Genomic DNA, 20,957 nt, shown 5'->3' with positions numbered 1-20,957 from the left:
GTCTGTATGTTTAATGCATCCATAGGTGTTAATAATAATAATGATAATAATGAAGATGTTGCTCGGCTTAGAACTGCCCAGAGGAACTTTAAATGAATCTTTTCTGCTCACTAACTTAATTTTTCAAGCAAAGACTTTCCTTTTGTCATTGGAGGGGTGGTTTACCTTTAGTATATTTTAGAAAGGCCAATTCTAAGCAACTTTTCAATTGGTCTTTATTATTTATTTTTTATAGTTTTTGAATTATTTGCCTTCTTCTTCCAACTCTTTGCAGCTTTCAAATGGGGGTCACTGACCCTGGTAACCAAAACCTATTGCTCTGTAAAGCTACAGTTTAATCATTATTGTTACTTTATATTACTTATAGGGATGCACCGAATCCCGGATTCGGTTCGGGATTCGGCCGAGTCCTGGCTTTTTTTTAAGGATTCGGTTTCGGCCGAACCGAATCCTAATTGGCCTATGCTGATTAGCATTCGGAAAGGGTTAAATAGTCAGGTGAAAAAGATTTTAAACCCCTTCCGATCCCAATTATTTAGGATTCGGATTCAGTTCGGGATTCAGCTGAATCCTTCAGAGTGAGTTCGGGGGTTCAGCCAAACCCAAAAAAGTGGGTGCATCCCTAATTACTTATTTTTCTATTAAGGTCCTCCCCTATTCATACATCCGTCAAACCACACCGTGGTTACTAAGGCAATTTGAATCCTAGCAACCAAGTAGCTGCTCAACCTCCAAACCGGAGAGCTGCTAAACAAAAGCTGAAATAATTAAAAAAACTACAAACAATAAAAAATGAAGACCAATTGCAATTGTCATAGGCTATTACTCTCTATATCATACTTAAAGTTAACTCAAAGGTGAACAACTGTATCTAGTTGTCCAAAATCAACAGCAGGTGGCGCTGTTCTTTAAAAATCCATCATAAACTGCTAATATCTTAAAACCTATAAAAATAATAATAATGTAGGTTGCAAAAGGGCGCTCTAAGCTGCATCACACTGATTTGTTTTGAGGGTTTACATATCCTTTAATATCAGTATTGATCCAGTCATTACGGCGTACAAATCGCACCCTGCTTATCCCACGGTAGGCAGTCATGTATATATACATATATAAGTATCTTACCAGGTTTTAATTAGGACTGTATAAATACGTGTAAATGTATGTATAAATCATTTAAGAGGCTTGTTTATACAATGCATACATTGAATTCATGTTTATAAATATATATATTCACATAAACTAGATCAAGAGATATCTGAGGAAGGGATGAATACACTTTCGGCACCTATATATGTATATATCTCACTGTATCCCTCGGAAGTTCTGGGCCTGAACCAATATGAGCGGAGAATGGGCCTCTGAAGATTCTACTACAAACAAGTCCAAAAAAAAAACCAAAAAAAAAACCAAAAAAGTAACTCACAATGAAAAAACGACAATCTTCGTCCCTTTGGAAAAAGCTTGTGCTGGGAATACTCAATGCCAAAACCCTTTGGTCGGTACAAATTAGGAACACAAACCAAGCAGGAATCATTATTATGAAAGGAACCGCAGGCAAAAAAAATGATCAACATATGCAGGCACGTGTATACATCAGGCATCTGTTAACTCCTTCCGCCCGGCTAGTCACGGGGGGGGGGGGGGCAATGTTTCCAGATATGTGGGTAATTCGTCAGCTCTAAGAGAGGCTGTCCCTTCTGGCACAAAGTGTGTAATACATTCGTGGTATGCATTCTTCTCTCCAGCAAGTCAGTTTATGGCACATTGTTGAGTGGGGTGGTGGGGTCTCTCCGAAACCCCCAACAGGTCAGGCTGCCGGAGACCTGGTACTCGTTTCTATAAGGGGTGCAGGAGGAGCTTGGAACGTGGGGGTTGCTACTGGCTTGGAAGGGCTTCTTCCTCCTCTCTAAATCAGGGAGCTGAGACTGGGGTAGTGCAAAGAGGGTACTACAAGACACTGGGTTCTCATGAGGACAGCGTTGTGCAATTGCTGGGTTGATAGTGCAATGTGTGTTGGGGAAGTGAGACTACGAGAGTGGCCCAGGCCTGGACTGGAAATCAAAATAGGCCCTGGCATTCCAAGTACACATTGGCCCAAACAGCCCCCCAGCCCAATAAATAGTGACTGTCTATGGCACCTTACAGCCCCTCTGGCATTCCCAGTACCCAGAGGCACAAACAGCCCCCCCAGCCCAATAAATAGTGACTGTCTATGGCACCTTACAGCCCCTCTGGCATTCCCAGTACCCAGAGGCCCAAACAGCCCCCCAGCCCAATAAATAGTGACTGTCTATGGCACCTTACAGCCCCCCTGGCATTCCCAGTACCCAGAGGCACAAACAGCCCCCCCAGCCCAATAAAAAGTGACTGTCTGTGGCACCTTACAGCCCCCCTGGCATTCCCAGTACCCAGAGGCCCAAACAGCCCCCCCCCAGCCCAATAAATAGTGACTGTCTATGGCATCTTACAGCAGCCCCTCTGGCATTCCCAGTACCCAGAGGCCCAAACAGCCCCCCCAGCCCAATAAATAGTGACTGTCTGTGGCACCTTACAGCCCCCCTGGCATTCCCAGTACCCAGAGGCACAAACAGACCCCCCCAGCCCAATAAATAGTGACTGTCTATAGCATCTTTCAGCAGCCCCATTTGCCAGACCCCACAGATTGCCAGTCCAGGCTTGAAGTGGGCTAGGATAAGGATAGTGGGCGATGAGAAGGCAATGTCGTACAATCAGTAGGTCTGTAGACATGGTACAGTAACTGGGTCACTGGGCACTGTTAGTGCTGTGAGTTGATCCCAGAGAAGTGGGAAATGCACAAAGGGCAGGGAATGAATACAAGTCAGTGCAGAGTGTCATAGGGCAGTGTCAGTGCAGTTAGATTGCAAAAGGGCAGTGTTGGTGCAAAGAGACAGTGGGTAGCATTGATAGTGCAAAGAGTGAGAGAGAGAGAGAGTCACAGGGCAGTAGGAATGTCCGTAGATCACAGGGCAGTGATGGTTAAAGAGAACCAGAGGAAAGTCCAGTGGCTACATGTAAGAGCCCTGAGGTGTAAAAAGGAACGGGTGGTGGCAGTAGGGCATTGGGGGTGTTACAGATGGCAATGCTTCTGGAGTAAATGTAATGCAAGATGCCGAGAATGAGGAGTGAAACAGAACTGTACAGTAGGCAGAAGAGGCTAGGGTAATACAGTCGAATGCTAAGGGAAGTGTGTGTTTGAGTTGTGTGGTTCCCTTATGCCCAGGCCTAACGAATACATACATCTCTACCCCAGCTGTCCAGCTGCCCCCTGTTCCTGCCATCCCCTTCATGCCAGTACTGCTCCCTGCCTTTCCCTTGCGGCCTTGGAGATTCCCTCCTTCTCCTCTGCAGTAGGTTCTCTTGATCCGGACCCAGCTCCTCCCAAGACCCTTGACGCTGGAGCCTCCTGGTCTCTCCTCCTTGGCTCTTAGGCTCTGGATCCTCATAAGGGTCAGTCTCTATGTCCATGCAGGAATCACCTGGCTCTGTGTAGGCAGAGTCCCGACTGCCCTGTGTCTCCGACTCCAGCGTGTCATGTCGGGAAAGGATGCGAGAGCCCATCTGACCTCTCCGAAGTTGCCCCTCGTACATACCCATCTGATCTGCTCCATCCGGCCTCAGCTCCCCGTGTACCAAGTAGGAACCCTGGTTAGTAAGACAGACAAAGCATGCAGAAACAGGAGCAGAAGGGTTAAAAGCATGCACACATAAAAGTAGGTTAGAACATTTCAAGCAAATATTCAACTACACTGCCTTACACTGCCCAGCCAGGAAAGGATTAAAAAGGCATTAAGATAATACTTTCATGGAGTTACATAGCAGAGCTATTAAACAATTAATATAGGGTGTATTGCAGCTTGTGTGCACCATCTACTAACAGGCAGATACACCTGAATTCTGGGAAAAAATATGGTAAAAAAATCAGGCTCAGAAAAATGCAAAAGGTGTTAAATAATTGGATGAGTTGGTAGGTGAAAGAACAGGAGTTGTAGGTGTAATATCAATCTTTAAGGAGAAGTTATGGAGATTCCATGGAACAGTACTAGAAATGATGGAGACTGCATGGAACACTAGGTGAAGTTATGGAGCTTCCATGGAACAGCAGGAGAAATTATGGAGACTGCATGGAACACTAGGAGAAGTTATGGAGCTTCCATGGAACAGCTGAAGAAATTATGGAGACTGCATGGAACACTAGGAGAAGTTATGGAGCTTCCATGGAACAGCTGAAGAAATTATGGAGACTGCATGGAACACTAGGAGAAGTTATGGAGATTCCAAGGAACAGCAGGAGAAATTATAGAGACTGCATGGAACACTAGGAGAAGTTATGGAGATTCCATGGAACAGCAGAAGAAATTATGGAGACTGCATGGAACACTAGGAGAAGTTATGGAGATTCCAAGGAACAGCAGAAGAAATTATAGAGACTGCATGGAACACTAGGAGAAGTTATAGAGATTCCACGGAAAAGCAGAAGGAATTATGGAGACTGCACGGAACACTAGGAGAAGTTATGGAGATTCCATGGAACAGCAGAAGAAATTATGGAGACTGCATGGAACACTAGGAGAAGTTATGGAGATTCCATGGAACAGCAGAAGAAATTATAGAGACTGCATGGAACACTAGGAGAAGTTATGGAGATTCCATGGAACAGCAGAAGAAATTATGGAGACTGCATGGAACACTAGGAGAAGTTATAGAGATTCCACGGAAAAGCAGAAGGAATTATGGAGACTGCACGGAACACTAGGAGAAGTTATGGAGATTCCAAGGAACAGCAGGAGAAATTATAGAGACTGCATGGAACACTAGGAGAAGTTATAGAGATTCCACGGAAAAGCAGAAGGAATTATGGAGACTGCACAGAACACTAGGAGAAGTTATGGGGATTTTATGGAATAGAATAAGATATTAAAGGGCTACACATAACAGAAGGAGAAGTTATAACGATTCCATGGAACAGTTGGACAAATTATGGTGTTACACATTAGAGTAGAGGAGGTTATGGGGATTTCAAGAGACAGCAGAACAAGTTATTAGGCTTCATAAAATATTAGGAGATGTTATGTGGTTACACTGAACAATTGGAAAACTTATGGGGTTACAAACTAGGTGAAGTTACGTCTAACAGAAGAATGTACAATGGTGGCATGGTGTATATATTGTGGGAGATATGGTACATGGAATAACAAGAGGTTTAATGGGATGTGCTGAACATTAGTCGGAGTGAATACAAGAACAGTTATGGGGTCAGAGGCTGATACAGTTGTCAGATAGAAAGAGGTTAAACAGAGCATGAGAATAATGGAGAGTGAACCTAAACGTTTGTACCCACCACACGTGAAAACAAAAGAAAACACACTGATTTTTTTTCCATGATGAAACACTTTATAAATAAATATAAATATAAGCCTGTCGATCTTACTCAGCCACCACACCGAGTCTGTGCCAGCTTGTATGACAGTAAATAGTATATCATTATATTGCCTTACGGTTACTCACTCTATTTAAACATTTTCTCTTTATCTCCTGCTCTGCTTACTATATCTATCAAACATCATGTGCCCTTCTTCCTACATATTCTAATAGGGGTTACACCATTTCTGGGAAAACTGTTATTTAATCACAGGTACCACTGCAGTAACCGACAGCAACCAGGCGGATATTTCTATTCATTATTTCAGCTGCAGTGCACCTATAAAAGTTAGAGAAGAACTAAAGCCTAAAAGAATATGGCTACAAATGCTGTATTTTATATACTGAACTATATCAGTAGAGAGGCTCAGCAGCTCTATAATAGTAATGATCCAGGCCATAAAAAGTTGTCAACAGGAGCTGCCCATTTTGGATTTTATTTTGTAGTCAGTGGCACTACACATGCTCAGTGAGCTCTAGGCAGCTGTTAGGCAGCTAAGCTTTGGAGTTGTCTTACATCATTAAGCAGAAAATTAGGTTCTTGTGTCACAGAAGCTGATTCCACAGGACTGATTATTAAATTCTGGTGCAAACTGCACTGGTTTCTGAACTGCCATGTACTGTGAATCGGAATTAATCACTAATTAGCCTTGTATTGTGATATTTATGTTCTATATATACAGTATATTGTGCATCGGTCCCTATGCTCAATTGGCAGCAGCCGAAAGCTTGGGCTATGAAGCAGCAGAATAGAAGATGGGGAGCTACTATACTATGGGAATCTTCAGCACATATCTTCAGGGGTAAAGGGTTGTGCTCTCCTTGGGCTGGTATAGAAGCCCCAAACAGGCCCGGACTGGCAATCTTTGGGTTCTGGCAAATGCCAGAGGGGCTGCTGTAAGATGCCATAGAGGGTCACTATTTATTGGGCTGCTGGGGGGGCTGTTGGGCCTCTGGGTACTTGAAAAGCCAGGGCCTGTTATAAATCTCAGTCCAGACCTGCCCCAAAACATAATACGTAGCATTTATAGCCTACTTCTTTTTGCTTTGTTTTAGTTCTCCTTCAGCTGCTCATTATGTCTGTGGGTTACTGCACTGGTGAAAGTCTGCACCACTGTTTGTAGAGACAGGGCATAGAAATGGTGGCACTGTTCCATAGCTGCCCAAGATAAATGCAATAATTACTGTAAACCAGGCACAGGCAACTGTTTGTGCCCCAGTTAATGTTGGAGTGCTTTCTTATCCCTGGGCGAAATGGTCGTATTATATTTAATCACATTACTTCGGTGTAACCCTTTTCCCAGAAAGAGCAGACCCCTGTTTTTTAAAACCAGGAAGAACAAAAATGCAAATCTTTCACAAAACCTCAGTGTAGTTATACATTCTAATAGGTTGGAACTATAGAAAATACAGGACTATGTTGCACATCCTGACTTTAAGGCTTTTCATGGTGAAGGTTCACACAGCATCATCAATAGATCTTCTCAGCAGCCATAAACTGACAGTAAGGTGAAAGAATAAAGATGGCATATAGCTGTTGGGTATAGGGAAGGTAGCTCTGTTTTGCAACCATAGCTTCCTGGTAGGTGGGAAGTAAAACAATTAACTCCAACCCACAGCATGACCATTTGGCACAGTGTTTCTTTGTGTGTATATGCTGTTTTTCTTGCTTTGTGCTTCCATAAAAATGCTTAGCTATAAATACAGTATCTCTAAATATTAAATAATGGTATTTTGGGGGAAGAATACATATTTTAAACTTGTCTCCTCATGCTTTAACAAGCATTCATTTTATTATTGGTAGACTTCCATCCATCTGAAAATCTGTATTAAGATGGTTGGAGAAACAAATTATACCGATATTTTGGGTTGCCCTCACATACTGGAAATGATGATATATAACTATATTTCTGGGGTACAGACCAACCTAAAGAGACTGGTAAGTAGTTTGTTGAGAGTCTCCTGACCAAACTGGTAAGAATCAATTGGCAAGTGTAGCCCACTGGGTGAATGTAAGTGGGACAGAAATAATAAAGAACAGAATGTTGGAGACATGATGGCATGGTTCTCAATGAGATGCAAAGAGACATGGTATGTCTTGGGTAAACTAGATATGGAGAGCTTGAACATTTAAAAGGAGGGTAAAACTTAGGCCCTGAAAACAAATATTTAGTGCTGCCTGGTATAGCAGAGGGGGGCCCAAATGTTAGCTTTGCGTAGGGCCCAGTGAAAAAGGTGGGTTTCTGATGGTGGCTCTGAAAGATTTAAGCAAATCACCAAGAGATAACCTGTTAGATATAGCAGCATAAACAGAAAGATGTGGTCATGCCACCAAGAGGAAGAACATGTCACAGCACTCCTACTGACTGTCACTCCATTAACATCCTTCCCTATTTCATTTTTTTTACAATATTTCATTCAAAAATCTGCTGAAGGTGATACTGGAGTGACTCTCTATGTGCTCTCAACTGAGAGATCCCCACTATAATCCTCTGCAGATTACTATTAGCCCAGGTTACAATGAGTGCTCCTCAACCCGAGGAGCAGCTCCTGGCTCCCCACGGCCCCCCCAAAAGCCCAGGTTTCTCTTAAGCGAGGTGAGCACTTGCACCTGGAGGTTGGAGACAGGCGCGGGGCTGGATGCCAGGGCTGCAGTGGCAAGGGTACGGTTAAGCAGTGGGTTGGGTGGGTTGATGCTGGGTGGATGGGTGGCCTTCCAGTAGGCTTCCAGGTACTCTGCCAGGTGTTCACATGCATCCTCCAATTGGTTCTCATCCAGGATGATGTCAAACATTTCCTGCGGAGATAGATACGTATATGCATAATTCATTTCTTGCTCAGATACACCCACCAGCCTGAGACCACCTTGCACAATCACAAGGAACATTGCTGAGACCTCAGCCTTAAATAACAACACACTGTGATTGAAATGTAATGTACAATAGGTGTTGTTTGAAAGGTAATTCACTTTGCATGCTACTCTGATAACAAAGAGGAGATCCTATCACAGTGAAGCTGAGAGTTTGCCAGCTGAGGGATATGACTTTCAGGATTCCAGTGACTCACCGGGGGGCACTGTGCCAATTTATCAGCTGCCACCATCTGTACATTCAGATGCTTAGCTTGGGACTTTCCTCTGGATTTTATCAGCCGGTGTAATACCTGTAACATTGGAGCAGACACAGGGAAATAGAGAGTGGCACCGTGAAGAAATAAAGAGAGACAGCAGGGTGAAGTTAGAAGAGGCAGAGAGAATAACTGTAAAATATTTTGATTAGTGAGAGGAAAAAAGAAGGAAGAAGGAACAATTAGAAGTTGAAAACATACATAAGATTTGGATGTTTAGGGGAACTCAAACAATTTGTTAAAGAACCCAACAAAACACAGGAACCCCTAATATACCTATCACTGTAATCTGTTCCTTCAAAAAGTATGAATAAATACCATAAATCCCGCTGCAAAACAGTTCTTTTCTTTCTGCATCATTTGATATCCTGGCAGGGGAGGAGGGACTAAAACATTGATATTACAGATTGTAACAACTTCTCTAATGCTTATAGACATTTGGTGGAGTGCTTGAAATTATGTTTTCTATTTTCAAAAAGCTCAATTTGTGTTTGGGTGGTATTCCCCTTTACAAGGCCATAAGATTGCTCTATATAAAGCCTGAACATCTTGCTGTAATGAGCATTACTGTGGATGCAACAACTAATTACATTCAGTCATATTACTTTTCTGCACCTCACAGTCCTCTTAAACCACCCACCTTTGGAGAAGTGATCTTAATGTAGACAATAATGGGTGCCAAGGAGGTCTTAGCAAGCTGAGCTGGGTGGTTGATGGTGTCAGCATCCAAGGCAACTAGCTGCAGGGTTCGAGCCAGTTCAAAGATGCGCTCAATCTCACTCTGTACCTCAGCTGTGCCAAAGAATTGATAGGATGTTATAAACAAAGGAAAGAGAAGCATTTTATTATCTATATAACTTTAAAACACCTCTTATTTTGAGAGCTGATGGGCTTGCCTAGGCAGTGGACAATCTGTAAACACAGCATCTAGGTGTCTCTCATCTGCATTTCCTGCATAGACTGTCTCGGGATCTAAGGAAGTCTAAAGCTGGCCATACACGTGGCGATCTCACGATGTCTCGTACGACCGTCGGTCGCACGAAACATCGTCAGATCCGCCACACACCATTCAGGGCTGAATTGGCAGGTAAGGAGGTAGAAACAATAGGATTTCTACCTCCTTCTGCCGATTCAGCTCTGAAGGGAGAATTTTGGTCAGGCGCCTTCTATGGCGCCCGATCAAAATTTTCTAACCTGGCCGATCGGCGAGTCGACCGATATCAGCAGCTTCCTGCGATATCGGTCGGCTCGCTGACATGCCATACACGCACCGATTATCGTACGAAACGAGGTTTCGTACGATAATATCGGTGCGTGTATGGCCACCTTAAGGAGGCAGTCTGGTCCAATGTATTTTTGCATATCAAGAACCTGAGTTCTCTACTTGTATTGGTATATGGAGTCTTTGCAACAATACCATATTCCAGTAAAGGCTAATGTTTTAGGAGTTTGCATTACTTATATACTGCAGAATGAATACATGCAACATTTACTGGTTGGTGGGATTAACACCAACCTTCCTATATTTTTATGAAATAAAAACAGAGGCATAAAGATTTACCGTCCAGGCCGGTAAATTCTATACAAGTAGTAATGCTATTGGTCGGGTTAAACCTCTAAATCAATTGCCCTCTGTTATTATACCTCGCCGGGATCCAAAGTCTCCATTGGCCTCTCAGTTGGCTGCTGTAATTATACCAATTCAATCTGGATCCTGCTTTCTCAGTTGCCCTCTACAATTATACCCAGGCTCAAATGGCCACTGTGATTATATTCAGGCTGGACCTCACATTTCATTTGCTTATTATGCCTAGACTGTATCCCTTATTACTCTCTATTGCTGATTCAGGGGCTAGACCCAACATTCCCTGGGGTCTTACCAAGACTGGAGCGTGTGTTGGACCGCTCCATAATATTATGTTTGCTTGGGTTGTTCAGGACTGAACGTTTGGCCAAAGAAATATCAGCAGTGACCCGAGTAATGGAAATCCTGGATGAAAGACAAATAATCATCAAAATGACATAAATGGCAAAGCAAAAACATATTTATACTTCCCTACAAACAACTTTTTTTGCCTTAAGTGGCTGAATGGCAGCTGGTTAGAACTGGGATTCAAAATAGACCCTGGCACAAAGGCCCAAACAGCCCCCCAGCAGCCCAATAAATAGTGACTGTCTATGGCATCTTACAGCCCCCCTGGCATTCCCAGTACCCAGAGGCACAAACAGCCCCCCAGCCCAATAAATAGTGACTGTCTGTGGCACCTTACAGCCCCCCTGGCATTCCCAGTACCCAGAGGCACAAACAGCCCCCCAGCCCAATAAATAGTGACTGCCTATGGCATCTTACAGCAGCCCCTCTGGCATTTGCCAGAACCCACAGATTGCCAGTCTGGGCCTGTATCTATCCTTCCCTCTTTCATAGTGGAGAATTATCAGTTCTGGACTTGGAGTCAAAATAGGCCCTGGCATTTCAGAACCCACAGATTGCTAATCCAGTTCTAACCTCTAGCTGTGGAGGTTACTAATAAAACCCTTAGTATCTGGGGATAATGAGGTATATAACCTGAAGGCCACAGCATCTCTACTACTTATATGTATATACATAGAAGGCACCCAAGGTATATGTGTGGGGAACCTTAAGGGTTGTTAAACCTCAGAAGATCTAGATTCAAAATCACACTTGCAAGTATGTAAAATGACAAAATTTGTACCTCCCATCAAATCGGTGCTTCAAGAAATCAAACAAAGCTTTCTGCATCATATCTGTGACCTGCAGGAGAGGAAAAGAGGCTTTAGAAAGAAAGAAGGAGAGGTCTGGCAAACTGGTGCTACAGGGATGAGAGAAAATAAAAGACACTGAGGTATGACTGACAAGAGAGGGAAACAGAGAAGTGGATTGGATGGAGAAGGGAAGGCAAAGACAAGTATGAAAAAAATTCATATAATATCATATAACCTATTGTTCAGTAAAAAACAAAGTCCAGTGTGCAAATGGCCAGTGCATTTAAAGAAGCCAGTCTGGAACCAGTTGGGAACAACATCCTTTTTTTCCACTATCATTATCATATTGTCTGTTTGAGCCAAGCCAGCTGAAACGTTCAAACCTTGATGAAGTCATCTGTTCCAATTGTTTCTTGGAAATACACATCCAGAAAATCACATGAAACCCTATATCTATAACAGTATCAGTACCAATATGGCCAGCTTAAGTAAAGGGGGAGGCAGGAAAGCCCAAAGTATGACTGACTGCATGATGGATACACAGCAGGAAACAGAAAAGTGAGTAATGCGGAGAGAAGGAAATCTGAAAGACTATCTAGTCAAGTGGCGAATAGGTTTGGGGGTACACGGTCACCTCATAACCCTTTAAAGATGGTCCCACTAGAATGATCGGCCTCATGGATGGAACAACATCATAAGGGGGGATGTGCTCTGTCTGTAAAAGAAAAGATGAATTATCTCACCTCTGTTTACTCACATGGAGTGTTCCAGGGTTTGAAAGAACCTCCCACGCATATTGCTCTGTATACGTATTATTATCGTTATATGGTATATGCATTTACAGCCAACACCACAACACCTCACTGCACCCACAGCAGAAGTTCAGAGACAGCATGGCATGCATTATTTACTGAAAGGCACAGTACCCAAAAGAATGTCACAGACTGAAAGTGACAGCTAAAGAGATAAGAGGGCCATGGTTACAGAGAGACCCCCTGGCAATGATGAAAGCCTGGGCGCTATCATTTGAAAAGAAAATAATTCATAAATTCAGGGTTTCCTGAGCAATAACTGGAGCCGCCCCCCGAAGCATACAGAACAATTATTATTAATAAAATATATTATTGACAAGGGGTCTCTCTGATGCAGACAGGGCTTTCTGCCCTGCCATAAACCCTCCATGGACAAATAAAGACTAGATAGATAGAAGAAAGATAGATAGAAGAAATAATGCAGATACAACGAGTAAACAAGTAATTACTTACTGACTTCTGCCTCTGCTTAGCTATGCCAGTGTGAGAAGAAATGGGAGAGAGGAATGTGACAGGTGTAGAGAGACATAGAGGATAGATGAGGATGTGGGTGGATTGAAGAAGGGATAACCGCAGTGAGGGGGGGAGAAAATGGAGACATAGGGAAGGGGGAGAGGGAATTTACAGGAGGTGTAAGTGAGAAGGAGAAGAGAAATAGTGGAAAGGGTATAAGGCAAAAAAGTAATGAAGAAGAGATGAGTGAGGATCGGGAAGGTGTGAGTGGGAGGAAATGAGTAACAGAATGGATGGCGGGAGGTGGATGAAACAAGGGAGGAAGGAATAAGAAAGCAAAGAGAAGAGGTAAAAATAAAACCATGCATGTTATTTTGTATACTCTCTGAGATATGTATGAACAAGAGCATGCGTCTGTACAGAAACATGCATGTTCCTGTATCTACATATTCAACTACATGCAAAGTACATGTTCTATAGAGTCAGTATGCACCTGCTTCTGTTTAGACACACTAGGTTTATTCACTCTCATAAACACAAGCAGGCATATCATCTGTGTGTCAATATTCTTATATTCACACTGCCTTCCACTTGCTCATACACCTATATGTCCATAGAACTGGAACTCACACATAGGCACACTCTCTTGCTGCCACACTCACACAGATTGGAGATTTATACACACATACATGCATGTATAGAAATGCAAGCATCTGCTAGGCTCACTGAAACTCAAATTTCCAGTTATTATTTCCACAGCACAGAGTGTAAGCTCTTAGGGCAAATATCAATCCTTGCAGGAGAAGCAGGGTTAGTGGCACGATATGGCGACTGGGGGTTACCTTCTTAAAGAAAGGGACCCGTTTGGTAGTGGATGGAGGGGTGGTTACGCTCCCTGTGCTGTTGAGGGGGGAGCGCTGAGCTGCTTGAGCTTCTGTTTCCTCGTACTCTAAATCAACGTGATCTATATCGTAAACTAAAGGGGATTCCAGGGGACCTGAATAGGAAGGGAATGTCCAAGAAAAAAAAGCAAGTGTGAGTGGTAAGAAGCGGGGGGTACAGTAAGAAAATGAGTGGGAAAGCATAGGGACATGAGACAATGTATAAAAAGGAAATACATGAGGTTACAGTGAGATAGGTAAAAGATATGGTGAGTTAAAATGGAAAGATGAGAGGGTAATATAAAATAAGATCATGTTTGACTACATAGGAAATACTAAACACGATGGAAGAAGGGAGGCATTGGAGTGGGGAGAACTGGAAGAACTACATAAAGAAAATATGGAAGAAAAAATTGTTGAAGTAAAGTGGAGAGAAAATAAAGCAGTGAATGGAAATAAAGTTGTCAGGCTGTGCAAGGAAAATGACAGGGGACAAACCTTCTGTTATCGGAGTCTGATGGGGTATATAGTGTCTAACTGAACAGCCTGCCATGGATTTGCATCTCCTGCACTATAATCTCCTTCATCATCTGTTCTACCACTCAGTCTTTCCTGTTCTCTTGCAGGCATGATGCCTTTTCTGTCTATCCTGCAAGGGCCAAACTGATCCTGCCCGGCCCGCCTACCCTAGCCATTTTCTCTGCTAAAACACAGGGTGGAGGAACCTGCACTTGATAGTTGTATAAATGAATGGTAGATTGGAGCAGGAGAGGGTCTCACCTGTAGCTGGGGGTGTAGGTCTGCGGGTCCCACTAACCACATCACCTAAACTGTTGGAATTACCAATGGATTTACTGTAAAAGAGGGAAAATGAAGTTAGGGAAAGCGAAGGAAGAAACAGAAAGTTAAATACAATCATTCAAAAATAATTGAGAGTATTAATGTCCCATAAACTCTTTTCACAGAGAACTTATGCTCTTTGCTCTGATTAGGAGGTGAGCTGGGTGACAATCCCATTAATGTTTTGGTGTGTGACATAGATGGGCTCTGTGATCCTGTAGGCAGCAATCTACAATGACTTTTACATAAATATAATTTACTAGTGATTGTTGGGCCCCTATGTTTGGCCATTCTGAAGGGGCTGCAGTGCTTTAGTGGGCAAAAAAAGATCCCTGCGGTGTCTCCTTTTAAATTACTAAATTTGAGGGGACTAAGAGTGTTGGAGGGCAACAAGCAGCGGTTCAGAACCTTATATATCAGATTCAATTATGACAGGACTCATAAGATGGCCATAGACTGTAAGATCTGCTCATTTGGTGAGGTTGCCAAGCGGGTGGATCTTCTCCTGATATGCGCACCTACAGGTGGGTGATATCAAGAGAAGGCGCTGCATAGGGGATATCAACGAGTCGATGTGGTCTATGATCCGCAAAAAATCAAACCTGCCCGACCGAGATCTGGCCAATTTCAGGCCATATATCAGTCGGGAAGTCCAGTCGATGGTGGCCGTACACGAGCTAAAGGAGCTATATCAGCAGCTGAAATCGGCCTATGTATGACCACCTATAGAGTATTAGTGTGACCAGTATGGGAAACCTTCACACATTGTAGAGGCCCTCTGATTGGCTCTAGACTACAGATACAGGAGAGAGAGGGCTACCTGGAGCTTAGTCGGCTCTGTCGCATCTTCTGTTCCTGAAGAAGTCTCATGTGCTCTAACTTAACAGGACTAGGGATAAATCCAACTTCACAGCCTTCTCGCACAGCACGCCCAATCCACCAATCATTGTTATATTTCTGCGGATTAGTAAGAAAAATAAGACCAAGTAAAAAAAAGATAAAGAACAGGATGAGGAAAAATTTTAGATAAAAAAATAAATGGTAGACAGAGAGAATAACAACAGTATAATGCAGTGCAAAGATGCCATTGGCAGCTTTTGGCATTTGGAGCCATAAATATAGTTTGGAGAGCTGATGTTCTTCATGGTCCCTCAGTTATTTCATACTGCGCCCCTTTCTTGCTGTTCCCCATTTTGTTCTTACCTCCTTGATGTGAAGGAAGTCTTTGGGATCAAAGTTGATGCACATTCCCTGCACAGGGGCATCATCCCCGGGGGATGGGCTATATCCCACATTTGTCCGAACTGCAAAGGCCACAGGTTTTGTCTGTTTGGGATTACAACATGATATTTTAGTTTATGGGAACATATACTGGCTGCTAGAAAGTGCAGTTAATAATATACTAATATACTATAATATACTAATATACTGCAATCTATTCCATCAAAAAGTATGAATAAATACAATTTTTATATGCTGAAATCCAGCTGCAAAACAGTTTTGTCTGAACCATCCTGGCAGGAGAGGAGGGACTAAAACAGTGACGTTACAAATTGTAAGAACTTCTCCACAGCTTACAGACAGCATGCAGGAACTACATAACCCACAATGCATTGCACTGTGATGTCCTCTCCTGTGATGTTCCTGCACCCATTTCCCTGCTCCAAAGCCACTTAATGAGCAAACAAAAGTAGTTGTTGCTGTGTACATCAAATGCATTTTTAAAACAGGTCTACATTAGAATGCTGCCCGCCTCATGGCCAGCGAGACATGGGGCATTTTTAACTACAACTGAGGTATATAGAAAATGCACTGGCTAAAGCAGATCTGGCTTTAAACATATGAAACACATAAATTGGGCTTTTTTGATGAATGGTGCCTGTCACTGGCATGTCTGCCGTATGCAGTGCATTACATTTCTATGGTAAGGCGTATGTGGCAGATAGGGGTTGCTTTGACCTCTGCTGTTTTTATTTTTCCACCTTATTACCGTGGCACTCAACATCCTATGTGCCTTACTAGGGCATTTCCAGGATGAAAAGCATATGTACTGCTCTGAGAAGTCAATGGTATGTAGCAGGGGCATTTCCAGGCACTATTCAGTTAGTTGTAAAGAATGAAATAGATTACGGAAAAGGAAAAACTGGGTGATCAGGGTATGGCCTATACATAGACAAATCAAAATTGAGAGCTTCTATGCCAAAGGTACAAAGAGTCACAGGAGACTGAGGAGGCCTAGCTGGCCATACATGGGCCATTCCTGAGCAGTATCCAAATGATTGGCCCACAGGCTGAACAGATAATGCATGATGGCCAAACACTGTATGGCCACCTTTCTATGGTACCACAGGGACAGGAAGTGAAAATGGGCTGCATCTTCTCTCCACTTTCTCATCTGCCAATACACCATGCGCCGGCTGACATATCAGTCAGGATCATCCAGTCAGTGTTATACAAATCATTTTTTCATACAAGTGTCTTGATCCTCAGTGAAACAACTCCTTGAATGCCAACCCTGTGCACAGACCTGAAGCTTTACAAAACAGAGGCATCTCAACTCTATTCCATTCTTATGGCTCCCCCTGTTACCTTTGCTTTTTCCAGCTGTGCCAAAGCATGTCGCTCTGCCTCCTTCCTCAAGGCTTCCCGATCTTCCTCAAGAGACACATCTGAGTCTGACGGGCGACTGGTGTATGACTCCGCAGAACCCTGGGGGTGAGACAGCAATGTACTTAGGGCCACAACTTGGTCACAGAATCAAACAAGTGGTTAAGGTATCTGGCATACAGGAAGCAGGTGTTGTAGGAGCTGAGAATCCCAGGCTTGGAATGTGTCAGACGAGGGACAGGGAAGCAAACCGGTATAAAAAGAGTGTTGGAAGAAAGGCAAGGAGTATTGGGAAAAAGCTGCACCAAAACTGATGAAGGGTAAAAAATTAAAAGGAGGAAAAATATGGTAGAAAAGAGACAAAAGAACCCCCCAGTGATTCTTATAAATGCTTTTCAAATGCTGGGAGACTGACACTCACCTCATATTCCAGGCCATACAAGTACATTTCTGTTCCTCTCAACTCAGCTTTAGGCTGCAGCTGTTTCCTTCCTCCCTATGAACTGCCTTCTCCCAGTCTGCAAATGCTGCCTGGCCCAAACTTGATATATATTTTTATATAGATATATATAGGCTCACATATCTAAAAGAAATGCTGTAGTCGTGCGCTATTACCCATACATATACACTCACCATTACTCACATACACACTAACCCATACAGCAGCAATGTAATGCTTGTGTGCACCGAGCCACTGTTAATACACGCGTACAAATATTCACACAGTGTGTGATTCCACACGCATACCGACAGGTACACAATAACACAATTCACTGCACACTCACACAATCTTCCTTTCTCCTATCTCCCACTATTAACTAGCATCAGATTCCAACTGTTGGATCCCCCCCGCCGGCCTTCCTTCCCAGAAGCCAAGCCCACACTGAGGTCACAGATATGTGACAGTCTGACTCAGGGTTGGGGACAGGTGTCAGCTGTGAGAGCCAGATACAGCCCCAGAGCACTAGATAGAGAATAGTGAGGTGACTCTGTGATTGATGAGAACATGTGTCTGTCACCAACAACAAACCATCCCTTCCACACTAAACCACACCCTCCATCTTCACCATCCCCACTACTTCCCACACCGCCAGCACTTCACCCTCCCTGCTTTTCTCCATGTTTAGCATCTAGTCCGTCCCATTGCTCACTGCTACAAACATGAGGCCTAAACCACTTCCTCAGTACCAGGTTTCTCCCCCTCAGCAGGCCACCTCAGGTCCTGGCTATCACTAGGCCTCTGCCTTGAGCAGCTGCACATATTTCCACTTCCTCTACCGTCACAATAATATAATTATCGCTCTCCTGTGCAGGCTTACTGGCACTGACAAGGTTATTCTGCCGTAGGCAAAGCTGCAATAATTCTGAGCTGACTCTTACAGACTATATGGCTTTTCAACAGCTCAGGTGCCGACAGTCACTCTCACAATGCTGTGAATCTCTAGGAAGGAAGCCTGCACATATTGTGTACATGTCATGGAAGCACCCGCATCTAATCAACACACTAAACTGAGAATTAAGGTGGCCATACAAGTTAAGATCTGCTCGCTTGGCAAGGTCGCTAAGCAAGCGGATCTTCTCCCGATATCTGCACCTACGGGTGGGCGATATCGGGTTAATTTGGTCATTTCGAACACCGGTAATAGGTGCAGTCGGTTCGGGAACCACATCAACAAGCTGATGTAGTCCCCGATTTGACTAAATTTTTTAACCTGCCTGTTCGATATCTATCCGATTTCAGCCCAGATGTCGGGCAGGCCCGTCGTTTGTGCCCCTACACGGGCCAATAAGCTGCCGAATCGGTCTAAGGGACCGATATTGGCAGCTACAATTGGCCCGTGCATGGCCACCTTTAGTTGTTACTAACAATGTTTGCTTTTAAAAAGGTGACCAGTAAATACGACCTGCTAGTTATGGTTTACTAGACCTGGCACAAGTATTTCATTTTTTATTATAATACCTACAAAATTGTTTTGTTAAATCTGTGCTGCCTGCTGGTCTCATGGATTTGGTCACTGGCAAAGTGGCTTTCAAGAGTCCCTCCTATTCGTAATGTAAGAGTTTGGTGATAGGCTCGCTCTTCCCCTTAGGGCAGGGGTACACTGGGAGATCGACACGGGGCAAATCACAGCGCCGCGAATGGGATGGCATTGCGGGGAGATTAGTCGCCCACGACAACAGAGATTTGTCATGTGGCGACTAATCTCCCCGTGTACCCCAGCCCTTAACTGGTAAACTAACAGTTTTAACCATGTCTGTGACCAGGTGGCTGAGCCTGACACTTTCCAACCCAGATTACTTACCAAAGAAAACCATGTCTGCTAAATTTAATAATTAGATAAATCAGGTATGGGACCTGTTATCTAGAATCCAGGGATGTGGGCTTTTCCAGATCTTACCAGGGTTCTTTCTGTAATTTGGATCTCCATACCTTAAGTCTACTAAAGAAAACCTTGAAATTTTAAACCCCATATGTAATAAAAGGCACTAAGTTTGCACAGGAGCAGTAACCCATAGCAACCAATAAGATGCTTTTAAACAGTAAATGGGCAAAGTTAAAAGTCTCTTATTACATGACCCCATAATTAAACCCAAAAGAATTGTGTTGCCCCCAATAAGGATTCATTTATCTTAGTTGGCATCAAGTACAAAGTATTGTATTATTATTATAAAGGAAAAAGGAAATCATTTTTAAAGATCTAAATGATTTGATTCAAACAGACTCTATGGGAGATGGCCTTCATCCTATACCTGTAGTATAAATAGCTGATTTAAGTAGTACAATTACCTACCCCTTACCTAGGTACTGCACTGATAAAATTGCTGGTATAAATGGCCTTAGTGGATGTGGGTTTCTTTTTACAGCATTGTACAGTCTCATTCTCCATTAATAAACCAATGCAACCAGTAACAGACTACAACCCAGCCAACTCCACTGCAAAGAGTCCATATAAATCTCCTTATGGATGAAACTAAGATATAAAAAATCAATAACTTGTAACCGTACTTGGATTTAATGGAAATCCATTGAGCGCTCACTCGCCCTGCCAGGAAGCCAGTGTCAGTATAAGAGAAGGAGCCTGGCTTTTGCCAAGCTTGTTGGTTCAGAACATTGATTTCTATTGTAAATTCTATTTTATTTATATTGCGCTCCCCTTTTCCAGTGAACAATTAGATGATTCCCGTAGTAATTATCTCCATTATGCGCTTTGCCACTCATTGACTTAGAACTTTTCAGTGTCAGCACCCATCTTTCTTTAGCAATCCTATTGGGCTTATTTAATCTTTAATCTATATATTAGTAGGCTTGAAGGGGCTGTTCACCTTTGAATCAACTTTTAGTATGATGTAGACAATGATAATGTGGGACAATTTGCAGTTTTATTTTTTTTTTTAGTTATTAAGCTTTTTTATCAGCAGCTCTCCAGTTTGAAATCTCAGCAGCTATCTGGTTGCTAGGGCCTTGTTTACCTTAGCAATCAGGCAGTGTTTTGAATAAGAGACTGGAATATGAATCGGAGGGGGCTTGGATAGAAAGATAAGGAATACAAAGTAACAATAACAATTAAATTGGAGCCTCACAGAGCAATACTTTTAGGGCTCTGGCACACGGGGAGATTAGTCGCCCGCGACAAATCTCCCTGTTCGCGGGCGACTAATCTCCCAGAGTTGCCATCATTTGCCATCCCACCGGCGAAAATGTAAGTCGCCGGTGGGATGGCACACACAGTGGCGCGATTTTGGCAAATCGCCAAAAATGCCTCGCGAGGCAACTTCAGCGATTTGCTGAAATCGCCTGCGCAGCGTGTACCATCCCACCGGCGACTTACATGTTCGCCGGTGGGATGGTAGATCGGGGAGATTAGTCGCCCGTGACAAGGGAGATTTGTCGTGGGCGACTAATCTCCCCATGTGCCAGAGCCCTTATAGTTGCCAGGGTCAGTGACCCCCATTTGGAAGCTGGAAAGATGAAAAAGAGGAAGGCAAATCATCTAAAAAAAATGATACAAAAAAAAAATTATGAAGACCAACTGCAAATTTGTTAGCAATAGGGCATTCTATAAAGCAGTGC

General features: G+C 43.3%; 1 protein-coding gene across 1 annotated transcript in view; it reads right to left on the bottom strand.

Moving 5' to 3' along the window:
• Nucleotides 1-1,113: 1,113 nt before the first annotated feature.
• The window catches only part of cacnb1 (calcium channel, voltage-dependent, beta 1 subunit), a 37,221-nt gene continuing 17,377 nt past the window's right edge, over nt 1,114-20,957 (bottom strand). Inside the window, 13 exon segments of the mRNA NM_001127958.1 lie at nt 1,114-2,191; nt 2,521-3,666; nt 8,054-8,239; nt 8,509-8,604; nt 9,209-9,360; nt 10,449-10,558; nt 11,283-11,341; nt 11,927-12,007; nt 12,558-12,577; nt 14,219-14,292; nt 15,099-15,235; nt 15,482-15,604; nt 16,868-16,987. Of these exon segments, the coding sequence (NP_001121430.1) occupies nt 3,247-3,666; nt 8,054-8,239; nt 8,509-8,604; nt 9,209-9,360; nt 10,449-10,558; nt 11,283-11,341; nt 11,927-12,007; nt 12,558-12,577; nt 14,219-14,292; nt 15,099-15,235; nt 15,482-15,604; nt 16,868-16,987 (1,578 nt within the window). The 3' untranslated portion in view covers nt 1,114-2,191; nt 2,521-3,246.

This window comes from Xenopus tropicalis, chromosome 10 (genome assembly GCF_000004195.4).
Source record: "Xenopus tropicalis strain Nigerian chromosome 10, UCB_Xtro_10.0, whole genome shotgun sequence".
NCBI lineage: Eukaryota > Metazoa > Chordata > Amphibia > Anura > Pipidae > Xenopus > Xenopus tropicalis.
This window is presented reverse-complemented; position numbering and strand designations above follow the sequence as displayed.